The 25,624-nt window shown below is 43.4% G+C and overlaps 1 protein-coding gene across 1 annotated transcript; it reads left to right on the top strand.

The window, feature by feature from the left end:
* The first annotated feature begins 80 nt into the window (after positions 1 to 80).
* On the top strand, positions 81 to 25,335 carry LONRF3 (LON peptidase N-terminal domain and ring finger 3). Its single transcript, XM_048514452.1, has 11 exons — positions 81 to 779; positions 3,316 to 3,434; positions 4,925 to 5,047; positions 9,922 to 10,159; positions 10,938 to 11,028; positions 13,157 to 13,271; positions 14,370 to 14,491; positions 15,163 to 15,321; positions 16,651 to 16,813; positions 17,587 to 17,736; positions 18,903 to 25,335. The coding sequence occupies exons 1-11, from the start codon at positions 281 to 283 to the stop codon at positions 19,059 to 19,061; spliced, it is 1,938 nt and encodes a 645-aa protein (XP_048370409.1). The 5' UTR covers positions 81 to 280; the 3' UTR covers positions 19,062 to 25,335.
* The last annotated feature ends 289 nt before the right edge of the window (positions 25,336 to 25,624 follow it).

Raw genomic sequence — 25,624 nt, 5'->3', positions numbered from 1 at the left:
CGGCGGCGGCGGGGGAGACCACGTGGCCCGCTGTTATATAACGCTTCCCTGCGCCGCGGTAGTTCCAGGAGAGGCGCGTGGCCGGCGGGACGAGGATGGGGCAGAGGGCGTGGTGCGGCGGCGGGGTCGGGAGGCGTCCGGGCTGCTGGGACGGCGTCCGCGCTCTCCAGGGACCCTGAGCCGGCGGAGACAGCAGGAGCAGCAGCCAGATACCCCTCTACCTTTACCTCTGCCAGGCGCGCCGGTCTTGCCCCGCTGCATCGCTGTTGCATCGTTCAGGATGCGGCCGCCCGAGTGGCAGGGACTGCTCCGACGGGCCGACGCGCTGGCCCACGGCGGGGAGTTGCCCGAGGCGCTGCGGCTCTACCGGCTGGCCTCCCGCCACCGGCAGCTGCAGGCCGAGCAGTTGGGCGCGCTGGTGGCCTGCCTGGCGCGCAATGTGCGCGGCGCGGGCGGCGGGTCTCCGGCGCCCGGCCGGGGCTGGGAGCTGTTCGGCTGTGCCAAGTGCCAGGGCTTCCTGCACGAGCCGGTGTCACTGCTGTGTGGGCACACCTTCTGCAAGCCGTGCCTGGAGCGGGCGGCGGCGTGCGGCTGGTGCTGGCCGGGCGGCGTCGGGGGGCAGCAGCGGCTGCGGGTCAACGTCATCCTGAGCAACTTGCTGGCCAAGTGGTTCCCTCGCCGAGCCCGGGCGGCGCAGCTCCGCCACGAGGGGACCCGCTTATACAAGGAGAAGAAGCTGCAAGCCGCCCTGCAGAAGTACAACGAGGCCGTCAGCTTAGGTAACTGCGACCACCTTTGGGCAGCCCGTGGCTTTCGGGTTCGCCGGTTCACACGTGCACTCGGTTCCTTTCCCGACTCCTTGCAGCGAACCTTCGTCTCCGTGATGTATAGTCGTTGCTCTTATATAGAAATCATTCGGTAAAGAAAGGAACCGGCACTTTTGAAGACTGGCAACTTTTTACGCCTTTCCCAGCCCCATAGAGATAGCGTTGCTGTTTTTGTTAACTACCGGTACTACTTCTTTTTTAAGATGCGGAAACTTGGCAGATTAGACTTTGCCTCTCTGTGCTTAGAAAAAGGAGAGGGCTAGGGCTTGCCAGCTGGGCAACTGAATTAAAAGGGCGCTAGCACAAACAAACGAGAGCCTGGTGGCATCTTGTTGGGTGAATTCACGTTCATGCAGGAATGAAAGCGTTAATCTTTCAGGAGCCCCAAGGTATTCCTGCAAAGTTTGTCCCAAGTGTAGCAAATTCTGACCTTGGTCAGTAACTGTACTGCATCTTTTTGCAGCAGATAAGAACTAGAGCTTATGATTTTATTATATGGATTTTGCTTCTGAGCTACCCCAAGCAAGGCTCTGGAAAGGCAGCATCTAAACACCCAACATAATACTGAACAGCTGGGGAAAGATGCCTTCTGAGTAGTAGTACCTAATGGTCTATACCAGGGGTAGGGAACCTGCAGCTCAATTGGCCATGCTGACAGAGGCTGATGGGAATTGTAGTTCCTGAACATCTGGAGAGCCGCAGGTTCCCTACCCCTGGTCTATACCACATTGGTCAGCTAAGCATGTTGAAAATAGATCACGATGGGTAGCTGTGTGTTTCTGTAGAAGCAGAAAAGAGCAAAAGTCCGGTAGTACCTTGAAGACTTAACAAAATTGCTGGCAGGGTATGAGTTTTTGTAAGTCACAGATCACTTCTTCAGATATGTTGTAGCTGTACCTGAAGAAGAGAGCTGTGACTCTGGAAAGCTCTTACCCTCCCAGAAATCTTGTTGGAAGTGTGAGATTGCTGTTTCTTTGGTTAGTAGGGACAAAAGAAACATTCATGTTGCGGGGAGGCTAACCGGATGAATGAACCTGATGGATTTCCAGCCCCAGGTTCATTTTGTTGCTTTCCAGCAGATTTAGATGGATAGCCAGCCATTGTATCTGCCACACCTGCCTTTTGTTTTTTAGTAGGTGAACAAACTAGCGAAGGGGCTAATCTATCAAATACCACCCCCTCCCCACCTATGAAACATGTGCCCGTTTTCTTTAACTTTCACAAAAATCTATCTGTTTAGTCCGAAGTGGAAGTAGTTCAGGAAGACCAGTATTGTTGCATAAGCGTGATAGCCTGGACTCAGCTCCCTTCCCCCCTCCGACGGTTGTGTAACCAGGGAAGTGACAGAGAAACAGGGTTGTGTTTCTGAAAGTATTCCTACTAGAGGGCTTGATCTTGCGTAGCCTGACTGCCAGTGACTCACTGTTGGTCACTTGCTTGATGGGGGCATAGCTTTTATTTCTGGAGATGAATTTTGCCTGTGAAGAGAGATGTTGTCCCTCTCTCTTAATGAGGAAGGGAAAATCCTGTAACTTAGAGTAGCCTGGGGCATTTATGAGATGATTGCAAAGAGGGGGGGGGGGTATAGAAGGGAAATGCCTTTTACCTGATTTGACAAACTGATGGTTCCACATTCCTGGTTTCTCTTAAGCATCTGTGAAATGTTCTTTTCACAATGTCTGTGCATTTTTCTTCTTTTAACTGTAGACAGGTGTTGATACCACTCACCTGAAAGGGGCAGCACAGAAGCATAGAACTCTCTAAAATCTCATTATTTAGTTTCATAACCCTGTACTGATTCATCATTTGCAATGTGGGATTATGGATTGCCTGGTTTCTGCCATGTAACTTGCCTGTGAAGTTACCAGTTGCTTAGATTTCTATTTTTAAAAACCAGAGAAGCAAAAAGCAATTCTAAAACAAGGGTGCTAGTTTCCTACAAACTTGTGATCACCCAGGGGAGAATTGTACACCCAGACATGGTTAGCTAGAGGTGATTTGTTTCATAAACTTTTTGAATATACCTGTTTTTAAATTGGCCATAGGAAAACAGCCCTGAAAAGTTCGTATTGTGTAATGCTTACACATAAAACTATTTTTCGAGTGGGTTGGGTTTTGTGCTTGTGTAAACCAGAAGCCAATTTTAAATGTCAAGTTCCCGTATTTATACCCCCCACCCCACCCCAGAGCAGTTATGAAAAACCTGGAATATTTTTTGCTGGTTTCCAGGAACAGGATGCTCCTGTGATCTGGCAGCTCATTCAGTGAGTTACTGCCCTCTGCGTTTTATGCAACAACTTGGAAGTGCTTGTGTAAGACTAATGGTTCTCAGTGGCAGCTCCCCAGAGAGAGCGCAGTAGCTAATTTTAAACTTAAATAATGGATGTTCCCAAGACATTTGAGTAAGGAGGTGACTCTGAAGGATACAAGCATACATCAATAGTTTTAATTAATAGTTGTACTGAGTCACTGTTTCCATTACTTACAGCCCCCAATGATCATTTGTTATATAGCAACCGGTCCCAGATTAATACTGCTTTGAAATGTTGCGAAGAAGCCTTGCATGATGCAGAAATGGCCTGCAGACTCCAGCCATCCTGGTTGAAGGTGAGTTCTCAGAGGTGTGGTTATGATTCAGCAGCAACAAGAGTTTCTCCGATAAAATACAAAAGCATGCTTCAGAGTTTATGGCTATGGTCGTCTGTATTTCAGGACTAAGCAATGGCATTTGAAATGTATTTACTTTATTTATACCCTGCCTTTCTACCCCCGCAGATGGGGTCAAATATCCCCAGGCTGCAGCCATTTAGTCATGTGGGGGATGGAATATCGCCCCCCCCCCCACTCCCCTCCTCCTTCTCCCCAGGTCCATACACTGACTTCAAGCCCTGGTGCAAAAAAAGTAGTTTGGTTGTGGTGGGGCAGGGTGGCTGCCCATATGGGGGGTGGGGAGTGCAGAAAACTCAGATTTTGACCAGGCTACATTTCCAGTGACACATCTGTGGGATAGTTAGACTGAACTTCAGTGGTCTCCCAGATCTTAGTCCAACACTAACTACTACAGCACTCTAGCTCTCATTGTGGGTTCTGGGGCTAACACCGTGGTGGCGAACCTTTGGCACTCCAGATATTATGGACTACAATTCCCATCAGCCCCTGCCAGCATGGTCAATTGGCCATGCTGGCAGGGGCTGATGGGAATTGTAGCCCATAACATCTGGAGTGCCAAAGGTTCGCCACCACTGGGCTAACAAATAGCCCAGACCTTAAGTACTTAAAATGTAGGTTGGCTTTTAAACTCACACTTGTAACCAGTGCTGGATTTAGCTAAAGACAGGGCCTAGGCTATTCCACTTTGTGAGACCCCTCACAGGACAAAATCAATATAGGAATAAAATTCTAGAGTCGAGTTATCCTCTTAAGACAGTATTACTCTGAAATGGAGTGCAAATAAAATTATTGAAGGGGTGTTTAGAGACTACAGTGCATTATGACAGCATGTGAAAGAAAGGCCTGTGACTGTCAAAAATATTATACACTTTCACTGGAGGCCCCCTAGATTTTGAGACCCAAGGCTTCAGGGTGTTAAGCCTATAGGTAAATCCAGGACTGTCTGTAACCCATATGCATAAAAGTATCCCACCTTTAAAAAACAAATGAAAAATTAAAAGCATCGTACTTGAAGTATGATAGTATTTAGCTTAATATCCAATGACTCATTGTCATGGTGTTTCATTCAGTTGAATTGAGTTTTATTTTTGGATATGTTTTTGTTTATAAAGAGTTTGCACCCACTCCCTCTTTAAGAGAAGCAGAGATTTTTTTGCTAAGGTCATTGCTTGGGATGACCCAGTTGATATACTTTGTCTACTTGGTGCTTGTAATAATCCTGCAAGGTAGCCTAGGCTGAGAACAGTGCTGTTTTCCGAAGACCGCCCACTGAAAGCCAGCTGGGTAACAGTTTAGTCCCAGTCTCCCATGTTCAGATGTGAATGTGCCACTTGCTGTGTCGTTATTACCAATAATTCTACTTCAGCCCAAAGTGTTGACATTTGGTAGGAGTGCATAGCAAATAAACCCTTTCTTCCCTCTTGTAGGGTCACTTACGGAAAGGGCAAGCCCTAGCTAACCTTGGGAAGACCGAAGAAGCTTTATACGAATTTTTGTTTTGCCTTGATGTGGATGTCGGGAATAGAACAGCCCAATCAGAGGCTCAGCGGGTAAGTTCTTTGTCTCTTGTGACCGATCTGTAAATGTAACATCGTCTACCTAGCGTTGCTGCGCTTTTTCAGCCATCACTCTGAATGGCATCCAGCATCCTAATTTTTAGGCAAAATGGGTATCACAAATTTAAAAATAGATGTAAATTTCTTCTTAGCTGTTCAGTTTGCATGTCAGACTCCTGTATTCAAAGGTTCAGCTCTGTAAGTCTTTTGTTCCCCAGCTGTTTATCTTTTTTGTGTTTTCACATGTTTTGTGAATGTTGTCTTCATTTTATATTTTCATCCTCTTTATTTTTCAAAGAAAATATTTTTTTAAATGTTCTAGAGATTGGATCTGGTCACAAGCACAATTAAAGATCTTAAACGGTAGACATAACTTGATATAATCATCACTGCGTTTAAATATGTCCTGGGTGAGCATTGAGTAACTGGCTCAGCAGGTTTTTGCTAGGAGTCAGAGTATATCAAGGGAGAACTGGCTGTTGGGGATGCCTATTGACTAGTGCTTGTGACATCACTAACAGGCCTCTCCCACCTTCCTTTTGCCAACTCCTATACCAACTTTTAAAAGTTGCTCAATTTTTATATAAGTTTTTTGGGGGGAATGGCTATTCCTTGTGATGTATTCGATAGGACCGTGGTGGCGAACCTTTGGCACTCCAGATGGTATGGACTACAATTCCCATCAGCCCCTGCCAGCATGGCCAATTGGCCATGATGTCAGAGGCTGATGGGAATTGTAGTCCATAACATCTGGAGTGCCAAAGGTTCACCGCCACTGCGATTGGAGCACATGAGCCCCACGGGGATAGGACGGGATATAAATCCAATAAAATAAATAAATGTGTCTTAACAAACACATGCTTTTCTTATTTGCCGGCATGTTCTGTATTCCCTCTTCCCTCTTTGTTGTCACATGGATTCTTGTACCATCGGTATGTCATTCATCATGTTGTGTTGGTTCTTCTGTTGTGCCTGAGCAAGAACCTGCAAAAACCCTAGAAATATAAAACTGCATTGCTTGGAGGAGGTTGTTAGGATAAAAAATGAGCTTCTTGTAAGCGGAATTACTGTATGAGCATCTGGACTTCACAACTTTGTGTGTAAAATACAGTGAACTGACAAAACTGTTCACCGGTGACAGAACCTGTGCTTTTGTGAGGCCTTCCAAATGCAAACTTTCAGGTGCACTCATCATGGCCCAGTGCCTAGTACTAATGCCAGTTGACCTAGGAGGTACCAATTCTGCAGATGAATCCAGCATGAAAAGTTTGTGAAAGTGGTCAGAGGGAAAGAAAAGCACTAAGTTGTCACTTGGGAGATGGTGCAGAGTAGGGGTTGGCCTTGGAAGGGCCAGTGGTTCAGTCCTGCCTCTGTGGACTTCCAGTTTGGTCCCCTGATCCCAAGCTCTGCTCCCTTGTTACGAATCTTGACTTTTTCAGCCAACTTCAAGGCTGGGAGATGAAGAGAGAGGCCACAGTTCAATGGAAGAGAATCCAATTTTCACATAGAAGGTCCTTGGTTCCATTCCACCATCTCCATTTAAAGGATCTTTGCCTGTGACCCTGGGGACCTGCCAAGCGGTTGAGACCAACATTGCATTCATGAAGTTAATAGTTTTCAGATGGTAGCATCTGCCCAGTGATTTTCACGTTGTTTTTTTTTTGATCTGCTGAAGACAGGGGATCCTGTGTGTGCCTGGCAAGTGCTCCATCACTGATCTGTGAACCCCTAGCCCCTCCCCCCAAGATTGCAAGGGAAGAATTGAATAATGAAGTATTCCTATTTGTTTTATAACGCAGCTTCTCCTTAGTTTATTTTCGTGTATCCCGGGGGATGCTCAGGAACGTTTGCCCAATACCCTCAGTTGTTGTCCTGTTACTCTAGATCCGTGGTGGCGAACCTTTGGCACTCCAGATGTTATGGACTACAATTCCCATCAGCCCCTGCCAATTGGCCATTCTGGCAGGCGCGAACCTTTTAAATTCAAAAGGATCTGGAGGCAGCAGCCACAGTCTGCAGAGGTTGCTCAAGGTAAAGCTCATATTTTGACCTGTGGTTCGTAATAGCAAATTTATTTCAAGTGCAGGGGTTTTTTTGAGGGGCAGACACATTGTTCCTTTTTGTTGGGGGTGGGGTGGAGAAAGAGCAGCCTGTTATATGTGTGCATATCACAATTTTTTCCATGTGAAAGTAATTGTGATGTTCTTTAGAGGACTGTGAGGTCTCCTGGCAATTACAGTGTATGATCTGAAGACCTTGGCAGAGGGTTTGGGATTGAAGAGGGGACAAGGGGTGGGTGTGTCATGGTGGTTAAGAGAACGAGCTGGGATCTGGAAAGGTGCTTTCAACCTGATCTTCCACAGACTTACTTGGTAGCCTCAGTCTTTCCATCTGCAATATGAGGATTATGCAAATGGATACAGCAAGAATTATTGTAAAGATTATTGTGATAATGTTTGTGAAGGACTTTGAATATTGCAAGTAATTACAGAACAGATTTTGATTCTGGTCTCATCAAGGGTGGTTACTTGAGTTTCCAGAGCAGGCTTTGTTTGAATCTCTTGAACTGTGAGAATGGCTTTATGAGCCCTGCTTAGGGAAGCGTGTTCTCTTTGGTGTGAGGGGTGTTAATGCGAAGTCCATTATTAAAATCCTGGACAAGAGAGATGTCTTTAAAAAATACCCCATTCTGTGTTGTGAAAATATCCTCTCCCCTTCTTCCTCTAAACTGCCCATTCATAACAGTGTCTTTACAATCTAAGCTGGTGTTGGAACAAATTAAATTTGTTGCTACTCAGTTTGCGGAATCTTTGTACCAAGACCAACCATTATCCCTGGGGTGGGGTGGGTAGCATTGTCTATTGTGACGTGCAGTGGCTGTCAAAAGCTTCAGAGGCAGAGCCCGTTCCAAACTGAAGCTGCTGGGGATCAAATCTGAGTCCTGATGTGTGAAGCATTAGTGTTTCTACTGAACAATGGCTCTTCCACAGACAGCCTTGTTATTCTTTGCCTGTCCCCCAGTGTCTGTCTTGGGTGGCCTGTGTTGGACCTGTCAGATCTTTCTCTCTCCTTGCGCCCCACCCCTCCCCCCAAGCCCTCTTGGGGGCATTCCTGGTCAGCAAGAAAGTTTGAGGCAAAAGGTTAAGTCGTCCATTTTTTGGTGCCATAGCGCTTATAGGCAGTGGTGGGATCCAAAAATTTTAATAACAGGTTCCGATGGTAGTGGGATTTGAACAGTGGCGTCGCTGCACACACACGCCTCCAGTCCCTATTGGGCAGGGAGGTTGCTTTAGTAACCCCTTCTCGGCACTCAGAAGAAATTAGTAGCCACTTCTAGAGAAGTGGTGAGAACTGGTTGGATCCCAACTCTGCTTATAAATTTTTCCATCCCTGCATGAGAAGGGAACAGATCCCTACCCTTGGGATCTGATGGGGTGACTCCTTCTCTCTGGTAACCTATCTTTCAAAATTTAATGTCCGATATGTTTGAATGTGATACAGAAACGACAACCAAGTTCTCCCAAGCAGCAAAGAACTGTCAAGCCTGTTTTCTGCCTGACACCTTAAAGGGGGGGGGTGGGTTTCGCATGACTGAGTGATCTTCAAAACCTCCTTCCAGTTTCCTGAACACCTAAAGCTAGTATGTCAGGGGGAAGGGGGTCAAGTCCTATTTTCTCCCTAGAATTCTAGCTTTCTGTGTTCATGGTGGGGGTGTTCTTGCTTTTTATGGCGGATCATTTAACAATGTGAGCTCCAACCAGCAGCCTGAACGTATATAAACCTGGAATGCTAGCTTTCTGTGTGCAGGGTGTTTTGTTTGTTTGAGGGATTGGGGGGGGGAGTTGCTTTTTATGGAGGAGCATTCAACTGTGTAAGCTTCAACCAGCAGCCTGAATAGGTATAAACCAGGTATATCTTCAGCACCTCACCTTGTTTGTGAAACTTTTCTGAATTGCTGGGTGTTCTATGAAGGATTTCTTCCTGCACAACGTGCTTAGGGTGACCGGGAGCAGACTTTTGCTTCATTCCTGAGATCTGACTCAGAAGTGCAGGAGGGAAGCCCACATCAAGGCAACCCATCCGCAAAGCTAGCAGTGACTGCCCTGGAAGCTAGCAGCACTAGTAATTAACAGTAATGATAAAGTTCCTGTTTTGGCTTGGTTATGGATATGTCATGATAATGGTTAGAGCTGGAGATAGTGTGGTAGTCAGGCTGCATTCAGTGTTGTGAGCAACAAGTCACTAATCATTAATTGGGGGTCATGAATGAGACAGAATTTCCAGGGAATCCCTTCACCAGTGGGGTGTAGTGGTTGGGAGCAGTGGACTCTAATTTAGAGAACCAGTTGGTTGTTGTGGGTTTTCTGGGCTTTCATGTGTAACAGACTTCTCTCTGTGATACACCTCTGAAGATGCCAGCCACAGATGCAGGCGAAACATTAGGAACAAGATCTACCAGACCATAGCCACACACCCTGGAAAACCCACAGCAACCAGTTGAATCCGGCCATGAAAGCCTTTGACAATACATTAGAGAACCAGGTTTGATTCCCCACTCCTTCGTTTCAACAGCAGACTTTTATCTGGTGAACTGGATTTATTTTCCTTCTCCTACACATGAAACCTGCTGGGTGCACAGCTCCATCTGGCTTTTCCTTCTTGGTCTTGTAATGTCAGACTGTATTCTGAGTGTGGGGGTGAGTGTGTAAATTATGTAGCGATGATGGCACAAAAAAAACAGTGGCTATGCGATGCCTCTTATTAAGACCAAGCTGAACATTAGTTGTTCCAACTTTTACAAAGTGTTGTGAAGAATGTCCTTTTTGAAGACCTGCAGGTTTGAAAGAATATCTGTCTTTTTCATGCAGGTCAGCGTAGAACAGAACAAGCGTCTTGCTGAGGATCCGAAAGAGGTAGACTGTGGCAGTTTGGGAAAATCCGCCCCATTGTCAGAGAGCGAAAAAGACACTGCGGGTGACAAGGACAGCCCTCCAACAGTGCCAGAGCCTGCCCTTCTTATTTCTGAGAAATGCCAACTTTTAAAGAGGAAGCGTTGCTCTGAGGAGCCACCAGATGCCAATATGCCTAGCAAAATTATGAAAAGGGGTAAGATACTTAATTCTTTTTCAGGCATAAGTCCAATTCTTCTCTCTGAATATCTGAATTTAAAAATGCAATGGGGAACTCTCACTTTCAAGAATGTTTTTGCAAAAATACATTTTTCTGTGGGCCTTCAGGTAGCCCCTCATGGTTACTGTTGCTGAGTGTTCCCTTCTGCGGCCTTGAGTTTGCTCAGGAAAACGTGGAACTGTTTACAGAAAGCATAATAAAATAGAAAAGGGCTAGTTTTCAAAGTGTAAAACAAGGTGGTAGACCGTACCACTTCAGATTGCAGGTGGAGGGGGAAGTCTGGCGTTTCAGTGTTCATACTGTCTTGCGGAACAGGAAAAAAAAGATTAGAACCATCAAATAATTCCAATTCATTTGTTAATCCAATTATTTAATGATGCAATTAATTCATCACAGGGAGATTTTACTACATGCAAGAAACTTTTTTAAAAAAAGAGGGGACAAAACAATGAACCTTCCCCTGAAGTTTTAAATAGAACAGTGCAGAATGCTACTCATCCCCCCTGTAGCATGAAAATTTACTCTTAAATGCCTGCTGGGATATGACATTGGCAGATAAACTAAGACATTAAAATATTAGCATTAAGCATCTGACTTTTCCAAATTATGAAATAGGCGTTTTTGTTGAGAAACTGGAGCCATTGGCTGTGGTTGTTAGTTCAGATACCTGAGAACAGTGGACAGTGTTTGGAACAATGTTCACTCTTTCTGGTTCTGTGACTTACCTTGTCTGTGGTGTTGTCTTTTTCAACAGACCCAAATGATGAAAATGGAACCAGAGCTGGGAACTGTGGTCTGTTTGGATTTGTCGACCCTTCTGACCTGGAGTGTTCACTGTGCATGAGGTATTCATTATTTTTTGTAGGTGGGCAAATAAAAATGTAGTACTCCCCAGCCTGAAAACCTATGATGTGTTCCTGGTATAAAATGCAGCCATGGTAATCTTTAGCAATGGTTAACAGAGGTGCCGTTGCTACCGTTAAGGCTGGAAGAGGAATTTGGAGGGACAGAACTGAAAGAGGGCGGATCTGAGATCTGCTGCTTGCCTAGATGCAAATGCTGTGATGATTTATTAAGCAGAAGACTGTGTCTCTAAACATCTGTGCATGGATTTGCCATGTGCGTAAACCTCTTAACTTCTGGCATCTGTTCTTATTGATATTAATTGAGAAAGGAGCTGTGGTTCAGCGGTAGAACTTCTGTTTCGCAAGCAGAAGGTACCAAGTTTTACTCACTGCCTGTTCAGATGAAAAGATCATGTGACAGGTGATGTGAAACATATCTACCCTAGGTTCTGGAGAACTGCTGCTATTCAAAGTAAACAATGCTGGCCTTAATAAACCAGGTATCTGATTCTATATAAAGAATCCTGTGCTACTGTTGTTGCCTGTTATGTAATGCAGAGATGCCTGCAGACGGGTAACCTTGAACCAATAACCCAGTGACCTACCAGCTAATTAGCAGAAGCTGCTATTAACCTATTTTCGCCTGCCCAAGTAACAAATATAGCTGACCTACATCCAGTTGGTGAATGAATGGTGAACTCTAACGCCTGCAGAATACCTGTGGCGACCAAGGAGTGTTTCTTTCAAATTCTTTTTAGCAATAGGTATCAGTTCCATCTCCTTAGCAATAGATATATCAGTTTCATCTCCTGAATTTTCTCTGTGAACATATGCAGTCTTGTCCTCTGGCCTGCCAGGAGAACCTGCAACCTTGTGCATCTTGGTTTGGGTGGCACAGCTGAAGAGACTAAGTTTCACAGTATGCATGCACACCCAGTGTACATCAAGCCCTATCAAAGACAGTGGCTGAGAGACAGGGTTACATGTTGTATCTGAGCACAGATGGCCACCTGGCTGCCTTTGCAACTGACAACTCCACAGCTGCAGTCTTCTCCAGGTTTTGCGACTGCTACGCAGACTCCTCCAACTGCAGCATCCCCACTCACTCCCCACTTCAACCAACCTCCTTCTCCCTGCCAGGTGTTTCAGCTTTACTGAGAAAATTAACTAGATTATTTTCAGCTAGCTCTTCACCCTTGTCTTATACAGATCTTTTCTTTTCTTTTTTTACAAATTTTAACCCTCAAGAAGATAAATCTTCTTGACTCCCGCCCCTCCCACCCTTTTACCACAACCGTGCCTGGTTTTCAAAAATGACTCCTAATTAACATCCAGTTCTCAACCTTGAGGGAGGGAATGCCCCGGGACTCCCAAGCCAGGAGCACCTACCCCTCCTGACAGGCCTTCTAATGCTCAGGTTAACCCTAGATGGAATGATGGTAGAATTGCATCACCCCTTTCATGACTGCCTTTACACATGAAAAAGACTGGGGAGTGACCTGAGGAGGAAAGTGCCCTCAGGATGAATCAGTGGCCTGTAATTGCCTCTGTTTAGAATGCACACAACTGCATTGTTTCTGCTTTCCAAGATTAACAAACTGCATATGGGGGGGGGGGGGGACCACATTGTACTCGTACGTCAATGAAGGGTTAGCTATCAGCATGGGGCCTCTCTCACTGCAGCACCAAACTCTTATTTTCCTTCAATAACTGAATGATTGCCAATCACTTATGTGGGAAAAGGTACATGGGTGTAATGGGGAGGGAGTCTAACCTGCTACCAGTACCAAACTGAGATGCTGATATTCAGGCTTTTGAAGAGGACTAATCAAGGCAGGTCTGCCCAGGGTTCTGCTTCTTGGTCATACATGAGCATGTATGTCTAGAACCAGCTTCTGCGCAGATAACTGGATGACTAATTAAATTGACAATGCATGCCAAGGCCATCCTATGCAAATTATAATGCTAATATTTTGTCCCATTGGAGGAATGTTTCAAATGTCTCCATTCGCATAAAGGAGACAGTTGGTTATTGCCAAATAAAAGTGGTAATGAAATTCCCACTTTATCCATTACTCTTGCTGCAACATAGCGTCACCCCCCCCCCCCCCCAATTTCTCTGTTCTAGGCTCTTCTACGAACCCATCACCACCCCCTGTGGACACACCTTCTGCCTGAAATGCCTTGAAAGATGCCTCGATCACAACCCCAAATGCCCCTTGTGCAAGGAGGAGCTCTCAGAGGTAAAGCTTGGGCTGGTTTGTTTTTCAGACATCCACATGTGCCTTGGGTTGAGGGGGGAGGTATGTGAAAATAAATGCAATATTGGTGCAATAGAGTTGGCTTCCTGTCTTACCCGTACAAGAGCTGGGGGGGCTTCACACTGGTGAGCATTCCAAATCCAGTTTTGTTCTTCATGAAAAAAAGCCAGCATAGTGGTCAGCCAAATCCATTATGGGATGCAGTGGTTGAGCAGCAGCCAGGCATGGCAGAGCCTGGCCCACTTCCAAGAGGTTTGTGGTGGCATAGCAAGCCAAAAAAAGAGACTGATATCCCCAATAGCCTCTGGAACAATTCCATGCAGCCACACTTTATAGTATTGCCAGCAAAAGGGGCATTCCCAGGCCAAAAGGTATCAGGAAGCCAACTGAAGTTGGGAACGTCCCCTTGGCTCAGGCCCCTGTCCTGGAGGAGTACTGAGGCAGCGTGACTATATTGCACCCCGGCGCCAACATAAGTGACCCTGCATCAGTGTACAGAGGTGTTGTTTGTGCCAGTGCAGTGGCATGCTGTCTCCTTTGCACTAGTAGTTATACACAGGCTTGTTATCTTTTACTACTGTGAGAACCAGAAACTTGGTTTTCCTAAGACAAATGGTGGAAACTCCTGCTTGGTAAGGAACAGCCATTGAGTGTAATCGATCCCGAGGGTTTTCCCAACTTCAAATGGAGTCAGTTATTTGGCCTTTGTGAAGAACATACAGGTTACTGGCAAGTTGCCTAAACGATGTTTTTCTCCTCCTTCAGTATTTTCAGAAAGCAAGGAACGACCCACCGTTTGTTATAGTTGTTGTGTTTGATCCAGTGGCCAAAGTCGGGGTTGGCAATGTGAGGGAGGAATTCAGCAATGGCAGGCCTGTCTTCCCCCCAAACAGTTGACTCCCAAGTGACTCATCACATCTCAGCCTTGGGCTGTGGGGGCTAAGGACCAAAACTCAGTCAAAGGCCTTTCTGTGATCCAGTAGTTAGGAGAGCAGGGCACAAAGCAGAAGTTGTTCTTAATTGGGGCAGCACTTTCCATAGCCAAAACTGTGCCTGAGAGAAATCCCATTTGTCCTTCAGTGCTTGGCGATGAGGAAACACTGTAAAAATGTGCTGATGGAAGAGTTAATTGCAAAATACTTCCCTGACGAATTGACCGAACGGAGAAAGCTTCATGAAGAGGAAATTGCTGAACTTTCCAAGTATGTTCTTACCTTGAGAGTATTTCCTTCACCCCACTCCTTCCTATGCATACACACACACTCCACTGCTATTTAATTCATTGACCTTTTCAAGAGATAAGGAAAGAGTATGTCATTACATAATCAACCTTTAATAGTTCAGGAAAGGCAGAGGTTTGCAGGACTGGCTTGCCCACAGATTCAGCATTGGAAGTGGCTAGGATAGGGCCATGGCGAGTGATGTTCTCTTTTCAGTTTTCAGCCTCAGTTGTGTTTCAAGTGCCTGAAGCCAGCAAAGACCTCCTGCTCTCAGAAGAAAGGGAGGCAGAGGAGCTGTTCTTGCATTGCATGCTGTGTTGGAAAGATAAGGGAGCTTTGCATCTGCTGCTTATGTTAATGACTTTTATTAATGAGGATAGCAAAAAGAATTTCTGGAAGAGTAGAGATGTCAACCTGCAGCAGCAGCCAAAATCGGAGTCTTCTAGCACCTCAGAAATGAATGGATTTACTGTGGCATAACCATTTGTAGGCTACAGATGTATGAAGTGCCTTTAAGGAGCAGACATGGGCATTGTGAAAGTAGTAAATTCTGGAGGCAAAAGGCCATGAGGTGCCACTCGCCTCCCTTTATCTGCATGTGCAAAAGCAATTGTGTGGAATTCAGAGCATAACATGGTGATTTTGTTCCCCAGTTTGAATCAGAATGTCCCCATATTCGTTTGTACAATGGCCTATCCCACTGTCCCGTGCCCGCTGCACATCTTTGAGCCATGTTATCGACTGATGATCCGGAGATGCATGGAGACTGGCACCAAGCAATTTGGAATGTGTATTGGAGACCCTGTGAAAGGGTGAGTGCAACAACAAGTAGAGCGCTAGGACCTGGGAGTAGTGTGGCTGGCTGGCTGTTGCCTCAGGTCTCCCCCTCAGATCAGCTTCCATCGCTTTGACAGCCAGAATCCCAAGAGGTTCTAAATCTTCCCTGGGTCTCTACGAGCCTTACATTTTTGGTTGATGAAATCTGTTTGCATAGCCCCATTACATCTGGGATTTTAACACTATGGGCTCGAGCTGCACAGTCAGTATACCTTGTTGCAAAATACTATGTGCATCATTCAGGAATTATTTTTTAATGATTTGGCTTTAAATGCATACAGTGTTGTCACCTAGACTTCAGATGCTAAAATTGTGTTGTGACAGATGCTATGTACGAGATACCTCAAATGTGCCAACGCTTAGTTTGTCCAATGCCATCCACTCAGAGACTTTTTAAGATGTAGATTTTAAATGCTGAGCACGATTTCACAGTCTTCAGTGTAATTATCAGGATAACATCCTGAATATGCTTGTTTCCCACAACAAAAGCTGGTACTCTTAATTTTTTTTCCTCCCAGTTACGAATCCCTGTATGCCGTGCTTCCCACCCACTGGAGGTTGTAGGTGTTGTTGAAAACAAATACATTCAGACCATTTCTTTAGAAAAGGGAGCGTAACAGATGAAGCACACAGTTTGAAGACTGAGTCATACAACCACTTTTTACATACAAAAGCTTTCATTTAAGTACAATTAGATAAGAATCTTGCAGTTTGCATTGACTGTACAACATACAGAGTATATAAACCAAGATTCCAGTGAGATCTAGGACCTAATTTCTACTGGAGCTAAAGTGTTGCCCAGTCATTTCTTGGTTAAGCACTCTGTTTTGGATGCTGTTTTCTTTCTTTTTTTTTAATATGGAACTGGATCCTGCCTACAATTTTCATGAACAAAAAGCATGACTTCTCCCTCAGCAATCCAAAATGCTCCCTGAAATCCTGCTGCTGGGGAATGGGGGGGGGGGGACCCCAGAGGTAGCTAAGGCAAAGGTCAAGAATCTTTAAAAATCTTCAAAAAATCACTTTATTCCCACCCAGGGTAGCAGTTCTAGGGCAGAATTGTAAGAAAATATGGAGCATTTGGTGAACTAGAGTTTCAACTTCACTAATTTATCGTGGTGATCTTGAAGTTGTATTTTTAGAAGCCATGGCTTTGCAGCCAGCAGACCGCCATAGAAAAGTAATCCAGATTTATAGATAGCCATAAGTGACCCTGTGAGGTGTTTCTTTGACAGAATAACTCTGTCTTTTGGCTTAAGAACTTCTGCTAGAAACAAGACCTGTTGCTTTCCCCTTGGTTCTAGATTTGCAGATTATGGCTGTATGCTGGAGATAAGAAACGTGGAGTTTTTTGCCGACGGGCGCTCTGTGGTTGACAGTATCGGGAAGAGGAGGTTCAAAGTGATACAGCACAGCCAACGTGATGGGTACAACACAGCTGATATTGAGTACGTCGAAGATCAAACTGTAAGTGTTTATTTGATATTGCCCGTGGGAAGGGGGCCAATTTGGTCAGCCAAAGCTTAGAATTCAGAGCTAAAACTCTGGACCAAAATTAAATGATAGTCGTGCTGGTGCAGTGTAGCGCTGACAGAGATCAGGGAGATTCCTGGTTTGAATCTGGCATCAGTCACAAGCTGTCTGTGGGCTTGGCCTTCATCTCCACCCCACCCCATCGCAGTGTGCAGGATGCTGGCCTAATTTTACTGAGATGAAGTAGGTGGACTGCATTGATATTAAGAGTACAAATGAATCATTGGTACAATTGCAACCATTATGGTCATTGAAACAATCATACCATGAACAGTGAAATCACCTTATCTGTTAAGAGTGCAATATATTATGCATCTGTGAAGTCCCTAAAATTAAAATCAGTATGACTTCCTCTTCAGCAAACTATTCTGAGGAAACTTTTGTACCCTGTTATGGCTTTACAGTTCACCAAATTAATCCATTCCACAGTTTTTCCTGTTCGAGCAATGCAAATAGGTAGAGTGTTGGACTAGGATCAGTAAGATCAAGGTTCAAATCCCCGCCCTGTCATGAAGCTAGATAAGCATTTTCCAAAGATTTCAGAATACTATACATTGTCTTGTTTTATCTTCATGATGACCCTGTGTGGTAGGTTTGTTTAGAAGGGCATATACCCTGAATCCAGCCTTCTGGATTCGGGTGATTGTGATTGGTTCTCCCTTAGATTCCCAACCTAAAACTGCTTTTCCACTTTATGCTGTCTCCAGGTACAGGGGGAAGAATATGCCGAGCTGATTGTTCTCCATGATTCTGTATACAGCCAGGCCTACACGTGGTTTAACTCTCTCAAGCTGGCACTCAAGAGTCGTATCCTCAATCATTTTGGTCCGATGCCTGTTAAGGATTTGGAGCTCCAGGTATGGATTATCACTCTTGTGCAGAAACAGGATTTCAGCTCACTTCGATCCATTTTTGATGCCAGATTAAATAAAAGCAGTTTGAGATGAGGGGGAATGTTGCATTGGAAACCCACGAGGAATCATTACTTGGATAGAGCAGGGAGGAGCTCTGAAACAGGGAACTGCATAGATGGTGCTTCCTGATCTGAGTCACTTATCTAGAAGTAGCTGTTCACCTTCTCTAAAAGGGCAGCTGGCATAAAATTGCACTCATCTGCAAGTAACATCTGCTTTGATCCCATTGGCAAACCTTGTGTAAACAAGTTCATAGTGGTTTTGTGCACCGTGATGGTACTTAGAAGTCCTAGAATAGAGCAAACTTCTCTTTGGGAAGAGAGAGTGCAGAAGGCATTTAGTGCCGACATGGCTAGCACAATCTCATCAGATCTTGGAAGCAAATCTTGGGCCCTGGTTATCATTTGGATGGGAGACCACCAAAGAAGTCCAGGCAATGTGCAGAGGCAGGCAGTGTCAAAACACTTCTGAATATCTCTTGCCTTGAATATCCCACGGGGTCACCCTAAGTCAACTGTGATTTGACAGCTGTAGAAAAAAAGTAATGTTGATTCTGAAATGTAGAGATTGAGCACCTGTTAACTGGGGAGAGCAGCAGTTGGCACACAGGCAGTGTTAACTGCAGACTTCCAGGGCTCTTGAAATTCAGCCTCTTTTGTCCAGTGTAAGTGAAATCTAATCTCTTTGACTCTTTATCCCGGGCCAATACAGACCAGCATTTCTGTACATCCCTTGAGTAAATGGAAGTTCATTCTGGTGGACGTATTTTGTTCAACGGAATGTGCAGGGCTTAATAAGAAGCCAGGCTGTTTATTAAAAAAGCCATTGCAGACAGAGAAAAATATACTGTTTCTTTCTCTGTGGCTTGTTTCCTACCTTTCTTCCTGCCTGTCGTGCATTGCTCACAGATTGTGGGAGGGACACTACTTGTGCAGTGGTCGGAAAACTTAGAATAAATTCTGACTCATGAGAACAGACTGAGGGTCTCCTAGCACAAATAGCATAGCTCTTCAATCATCTTTGATGTCGTGCTCAGCTAACCAGTTTCCCCTTGCAGAAGACAGGGTTTGAAATATTGGAATAACCCCTGGCTCTTCCTTCTCTTTCAGGCCAACCCCAATGGTCCTGCCTGGTGCTGGTGGGTCCTTGCTGTCTTGCCCCTGGAGAGCAGAGCTCAGCTCCCCTTCCTTGCCATGACGTCCCTGAAAGAACGCTTGGACAGTATCCGGCGAATCCTGACCTTCATGTCCCGCACAAGATCCCGCTGAGGCCACAAGGAGCGCTGTGAATCCTCTTGCAATACTGGACTGTAGCGATTTTCACACGCTGAGGATTCGATTGGCTCTTGAGCCTAGGTCAGGGCCAAGTCCAGAGGGACCTTTCTCCAAGATGCTGTCCAGCACTTCCACCAGCTTGAGTGATAGGGTCGGAGAGCATCACTTCTACAACACAGGAGGAGACCCTCCAAAGAGCACAGGGCCTTCATAGCTGTGGGGTAAAGTCTGCCCCTAATGCTACTCCTCGCCTCTGCCTTGGCTGTTAACCTTCAGTACTGTTTCACATGAAAGGGAAGATGCAGAAAAGAGACCTTTTGTTTTTGTAACGACAAAGATGATTCAGCTACTAGAGGCTTACTTCAGATTTGAAGCAAGTGCTATTTTTACGCCCTGTTTGGGAAAGAGCCCTGTATTTCGCTGCAATAATATTTGAAACAGGGCTGAGTTTGGGTGAAGGAAATAATTCTATTCCAAGTTTGTCAACGCAGCAAAAACTGATACTGAGCCTTTAGCAAATTACCATGTGCAATCCATAATGTTTGTGAGTTTGGTCTTCAATTGCTGCACTGTTAAGCTAATTCCTTAAATGTTCATATGTGTCTTTGTGTGTGCGTGGGAGGGGAGAAAGTGGACAGAAGGGAACTTGTTTGCCATAAACCTCTTGCAAGGTTTTCTTAATTTTCCATTTTGTTTTGGGAATAGCTGCATTTGTAATCAGTCCGGTTTAATATGAAGCAGAAAGACTAATGATATTGCTGCATAATTGCAAATGTCTTATTCCAAAAGGGTTCAGTTTTTATATGTGTATATATAACAATATTCATGAGTTTCATTAACTTTATTTTTTGCACTAAGGATTTTTGTGTTTTTGTGTAAATTGTAATCAAGTGTATATATTCTGCATACTAATTTGTGGTGTTTTTTATACTGAATTTGAGGAGGGAAGTAAAATAGGGAAATTGGGAATACTGACTTTGATCATTTTTGTTCTTTATTGCTTAAGCTAGTCTAACATTTTTCTACACATCTCCAGTGTTAAATGTTCACAGATATTTCCTGGCAACCTGCCATGAAGTCTAACTTTTTCTTTCAGATAGATTATGAATATTAAAACAATATACATTGTTGTAGTCTGGAGCCAGATACTCTCATATCAAGCCTTTTTTTGATGAACAGAAATCTAAAGCTAACCCTTAGGGGCATATATAAAACCATGGGTTCATGGGAACAAAATGTAGTCTCCTGAGAAACCTGGTTTTGAAGTGTGTGTTTTGGCATCTGTGTTAAACACACCAAGTTTCTAGCTTCTTGGTCTAAAATATTTTTTCAGACTGTCATCCTGAAAGACAAGAAGGTAGACCGACTGACATTTTGAGTGATTGATGATGAGGCTTCAAAGCCTTGCATAGTTGCTTAGCAAAACCTAAATTATGCAAGCTATACTCTGTTTCACATTAAGATGTTAGTAGATTGTATATTCCTCCAGCACAGAACAAAGTACACCAGACCTTCTTTGCTGTAGAGTGCTCCACTTGGGTTCTAGTTTCTACCTGACACCCACTCCCCCTTCCTGGCATTTGAAAGTAAAATCTTTTGGCGTAAATGCTCTTGTATCAAAGTACCACGTTCAATAATGTGCAAAATAATGCCTAAAAATTAATGATAATTTTCATGTTTGTTTGGGACTGTATTCTAATGCAGAAGCATACAATGTTCTCAACCGCTGCTCCTCAACTGACTGCCCTAACATCTTTATGTAAAGCAGAGTATAGTAAACAGTGCAATATGCAAGCTAAATAGTCAAATGCCCTAATTTGACATAATTGATACATATCTTACAATATATCTTCCTTGCAGAATTCTGACTGCATGCAACTTTAAATTGCATCATGGAACAGATCCATGTTCCCTATCTAAATTGTGCCATGCATGCCACAGATTGGGAAGCCTTGACCCAAGTGTCTGATTGTGAATACTGTGGAATCCACTCTTTTTCTTTGCAAATTTCTAGAACTGCTGCTGGTTTCTGTCTGTTTACATGCAGGTGATGAGTGATGCAGCCAAGAAGTTCTAGCCGCAATGCAGATTAAGTTTTGCTTCCAGTTGGATACAGCCATTTGGGTGGCACTGGTTCCACCCAAACAGAGGTTACCCTCATTGGGAATACTTGCTATGCCTACATCTTTCTAACACGGTTCTAGCACATAAATCACCACTTTCAGATATGAACAGGAAACAAAGGGATGGTGTTTAATCCAGAGTCCAAAAACTCTGCATCCACTGAGAAAAATAAAACAAAAACAACTGATCCTTTGCAGCTCAAGGTGAAAAATCCTTTCTGCTGCTTCCTAACAAGGTGTTTTGCTCATTGTTTTTAGTTCACAAGCATATTTATCACTGGAGAAAACACAGCTAGGAAGTAATGGTTTGGTTATGGGAAAAACCTATTGCGAGTTTCTTTTCCCCATAGATGCTTTGAAGTTGACATCAAGTAAGGGGCTTGATTACTGCCCTTTTGCTAATTGTGTGAATTGGTTTATGTTTTGATTGATTGAAGACCCAGTGTGTTTTATGGACTGCCGAGCAATTTTCTACATGCGTAATATGATCACCCCCCTCTTTGTGTTTCGGCTGATGATGGGATGGAGCTGAAGCTTAGTTTCTGGGAGAGGGCTGTTGGAAACCTTTAGGTAGTACAAAGTGTGTGCACCACTGGATCATCTGTGTCTGTGAAGATTAGGTAGGTTTCAGAGTGTGTGTATTTATTTTGGAAGAAGTTGCTGTGAAAATCTATGATTTATCATGATGGTTTTGCCTCCATAGAACTCCAGGGGCTCATTCCCAATGGGATTGTGTATTATTTTTAAATAGCCTTAAGCAGTGTCAGTTGAAAGTCTTTTAAAGCTCACTCATTATGGGGTGTGGGAAAGGGGGGGAGGGCATTTTGTTTTCCTGACTAGGGTCACAGAGGAAACCTTGCAGAGAAGGAGCAGCATCTGGCTTTATGGAAGTTCCAAAGATGATTCTTAATTCACTGCCAGGGGACCATTGGTCATTCCTGGGGTGTGTGTTCCGGGGTGGGAGGTATCCATTCAAAAATGGTTTCAGGGTTTGTGCTTTAAGAGCTTTACATTAAAGCGATTAGATTGAAAATGCTTGTTAAAGCAGTTTAATTAAAGCCATTGAAAAAGTGCTCTAATTGCCTTAGTAGGAATGTATTATTTATCCCTCCACCCATCCAAGTTTAGTATATGAAGCATTTTTGTTCCTTACACACTCCAGTTTTAACTTTTTTCCACCTTTAGGGTACAAATTCCTATCCCCAAAGCTTGGTATTTTTCTTCTGTACCTCCAGTGGAGTCTGAATTCCTGGGTAGTTTAATTTAAAAAAAACAACCTGGTGATTTTTTAACTTCAGAGACACCTTTCCACAACAACCTGTCTGCCAAGGAACATGCATGTTTTTGATGTAGACTCCTGTGTATTGCAGAGGATGCTGGGATGGGTGTGTGTGTCATACCGTACATGTTTAGTTCATGTGGAATACTGGCTAGATCTGATGGGGCTCGCTGTTAAAGTCTCAAGAATCCCAGGGTTTTATGCAATGTTTCAATGGAGAAGTTTCAAACGAAAAGAGGATTTGATGTGTTTTAAGCATTTTTTGTTGATTACATTAAACCTGTTTGTCTTGAGTTCTAATTGTTGCAAGATTATGTTGTTTTATTTAAGTGTGAATAATGTGACTAAGGGTTTTTGTGTGAAAAGTTGGGGTTTTTCATTGGTTTATTTTGTGATCCAGGAAATGCTGTAAATTATTTCTGGACTTTAATGAAAATTCAGAAGGAATTTAATAAGGTCTTGGGTTCTCCCTTTCCCTATAAAAATTCTGTTCTTTCATTTGCAATGCTAAGAGTTAACAAAACATTTGCTGTAGAAATGTGGAAAATTTTAAGAGAACCTCTTGTTGGTCACATTTGTCTCATAAGCAGACAACATTTTACTGCTAAAAAAAGCAGTAGATAGTGATCAAGTATATTGATTCATTATGTTTTTATCTGGCCTTTTTAACCCTTTCAAATAAAGGATTGTGTTATGCAGCTTTACAAAACCTGTCCACATACATGCATACACTATTTATAGATGTGCTGTCTTCACATTTCCTGAAATTTGCCCTGAAGAGTCCAGATTACAATCTGAAATGTATTGAAGTTTATGCAATTTGAATTATTTTAAGAAAATGTATACAGAAGCTGCACTGTGTGCAAGATAAACACCATCTAATATCTGTTTAGAAAAACCAAAGTGGATGAAGGCAGGAGTGTGTTTTTTCAGAAGAGTGCAGAAATGCAGGGCACAAATAAAATAACTGAAGCTTCCCCGCTTTTCCCCTGAGTTGAAATTTAAAAGGGAAGAGACCCCTTTTCTATGTTAGATCTATCACTGTTTATTCGTAAGCACTCCGTTCCGCTTTTCCACAGAGAGTGCCTGAGAAAGTTTACCTAGAGATAAAATGGCAAATAAAATTCTCATGATAATACAACACTGTACAGTAGCCATATAATAAAATACATCATTATTAAGAGCACATTTAAAAGTTGCCTTTAACCATTGAAGATGCTCAGAACAGATGAAAGGTGCTACTGGGCTGTCTTGAAGACTTTCTACATGGTAGACCTCGTTGGAAAGGGAATTCTATAGTAGCAAGGTCACCATTGCAAAAGGTTTTACTTGGTCTGAGGTTTGTGTTCCTAACAGCAGTACTTCCACTTCTATAATGGCAAAACTTGGCACAAGTGAATATTTGAAAAATACAGTCATTCCTTTGTGAGGAGAGTAACAACCAGCCCTCCCTGCCCCCTGCTAGGCATGACTTTCAAAATAGCTGAGGAGGAAAAAAGTGTGAAGAGTTGTGGTTTTTCCTCAGTTAAACTGTTCCAAGTGAACACTACAATTTTCCACTTTTTAATTCCTGTGGAAGTAAGGAAGTAAAAAACACAAGGGTCTCTCTTCTGTGAACTGTCCATGTTCCGTGCTTTCTCCTTAAAGCTGATATCTCAGTTATGTTAAACCTCTTCTGACTTTCCAAGCTGCAGGAAGTACTTAGCTACTTTTTCCAAATCCAGGAAAGAATTTTAAGCATATTTAATATTAAACACACATCAGACAAAGTTTATGAAATATTACATCCCAAATGGTTCAGTGGATAAGACTAAAAAGGTTTTTCTAAAGTTGACAAGAGATTTTAAATATATTTAAATGCTGGTAATGGAAGGATTTCCAAAACTACTTGTTGTAGATGACATTTTAGAAGAGGCATTCCTCTTCTCCATCTTTCTCACCCACAGAAGTGTACAAATCCATATATCTGAATACTTGTTTTAAGATACATATGTGCATCTAAAGAGGATCTTTTTTCTGTATTGTGACTGATCTTATTGATATGCAAACATTATGCAAATTTAATTGACTAACAGAACTTAGTTAATTCATATGAATTTGAACTGGGTGTCAGTCGGACATAATATGTAGTTATTCCAGTGAATGGGGAGGTCTTTCCAACACCTTTGAAACCTAGGCTACAATCCAGTTCATTTCATTGGAAATATGGCCTGTGGACTAAAGTGGAGTTTGGTGTTGTGTTTAACTTACAGGCTTTCATAGTATGTGAACACTGAACACACTGTCAGATCAAAGTGCCTGTATACTGAACCTGATTATCATTCTTAAACTTCCTATAATCCTAGCCATAGATCTTTATTGGAAGATGAAAAAGAAAATGCTTTATTTTTGAGAAATGAAAAAGGTTTACAAAGCAGAGCTGTAGCAAAAATTAGGTAACAGCGTTACCCAATTTCAGCAATGCCAGAACATCAAAAGGCCATTTGTTGAAGAATGTGTTGTATGATGCTCCTTCTATTTATGTGATTTTTCTAGTGTCAAAAATACAATATACCCCCAAGACATCTCAAAACAACCAACTTTTTTGTAGGTTTGCGTATTCCCTTTGTTGTATAAATCCCTTTTCCAAAAAATCTTCTGCACTACAATGAACTTGAAGTGAAATTGAGTAAAACGTTTATCATTGTTCACTACCTCTTTTCTGTGAAATTGACTTATTTTCCGAAGTTTTTTTTTCATTTGTCTCATTGGAGTGTATATGTATTTCATGGTCTTGTAAAACTTGTATGTAATACTAATAACATTATTGGGTTGACAGTTTGTGTAACTGGTGGTTTGCTAATAAAATGGTTTTACTTTGACTCTCGAAACTAGATGTAATCCATGGTGGTGGTGGTATTTTTGCTTTACAAACTGAGGGCTGTATTTGTTGACATCAGCAAATACTCATCAGTCTTTGATAGGTCAGTACTGGGCATTATCGGGTTTGCAAAACTCTTTTCTTCTAGCCCTTGGCCAATGTGGCAGTTGGGATGCAATTAGATCCCTAATTGACTTTCCAAATGTATTTTTAAGGATCCTTCTCTTCCACCACCACCCTCCTTTGACTAACTGCCGTGAGGGTGAGATGTGTTCTCTGCAAGCTGTCTCCATCC

Source organism: Sphaerodactylus townsendi, linkage group LG13 (assembly GCF_021028975.2).
Source record: "Sphaerodactylus townsendi isolate TG3544 linkage group LG13, MPM_Stown_v2.3, whole genome shotgun sequence".
NCBI lineage: Eukaryota > Metazoa > Chordata > Lepidosauria > Squamata > Sphaerodactylidae > Sphaerodactylus > Sphaerodactylus townsendi.
This window is presented reverse-complemented; position numbering and strand designations above follow the sequence as displayed.

Bases quoted from the DNA above. Each gene is read 5' to 3' on its own strand.
- LONRF3 (XM_048514452.1), top strand. From the start codon at position 281: ATGCGGCCGCCCGAGTGGCAGGGACTGCTCCGACGGGCCGACGCGCTG. The intron at 10,160-10,937 runs GTAAGATACTTA...CTTTTTCAACAG, and splicing joins TAGCAAAATTATGAAAAGGG to ACCCAAATGATGAAAATGGA. The intron at 17,737-18,902 runs GTATGGATTATC...CTTCTCTTTCAG, and splicing joins TTAAGGATTTGGAGCTCCAG to GCCAACCCCAATGGTCCTGC.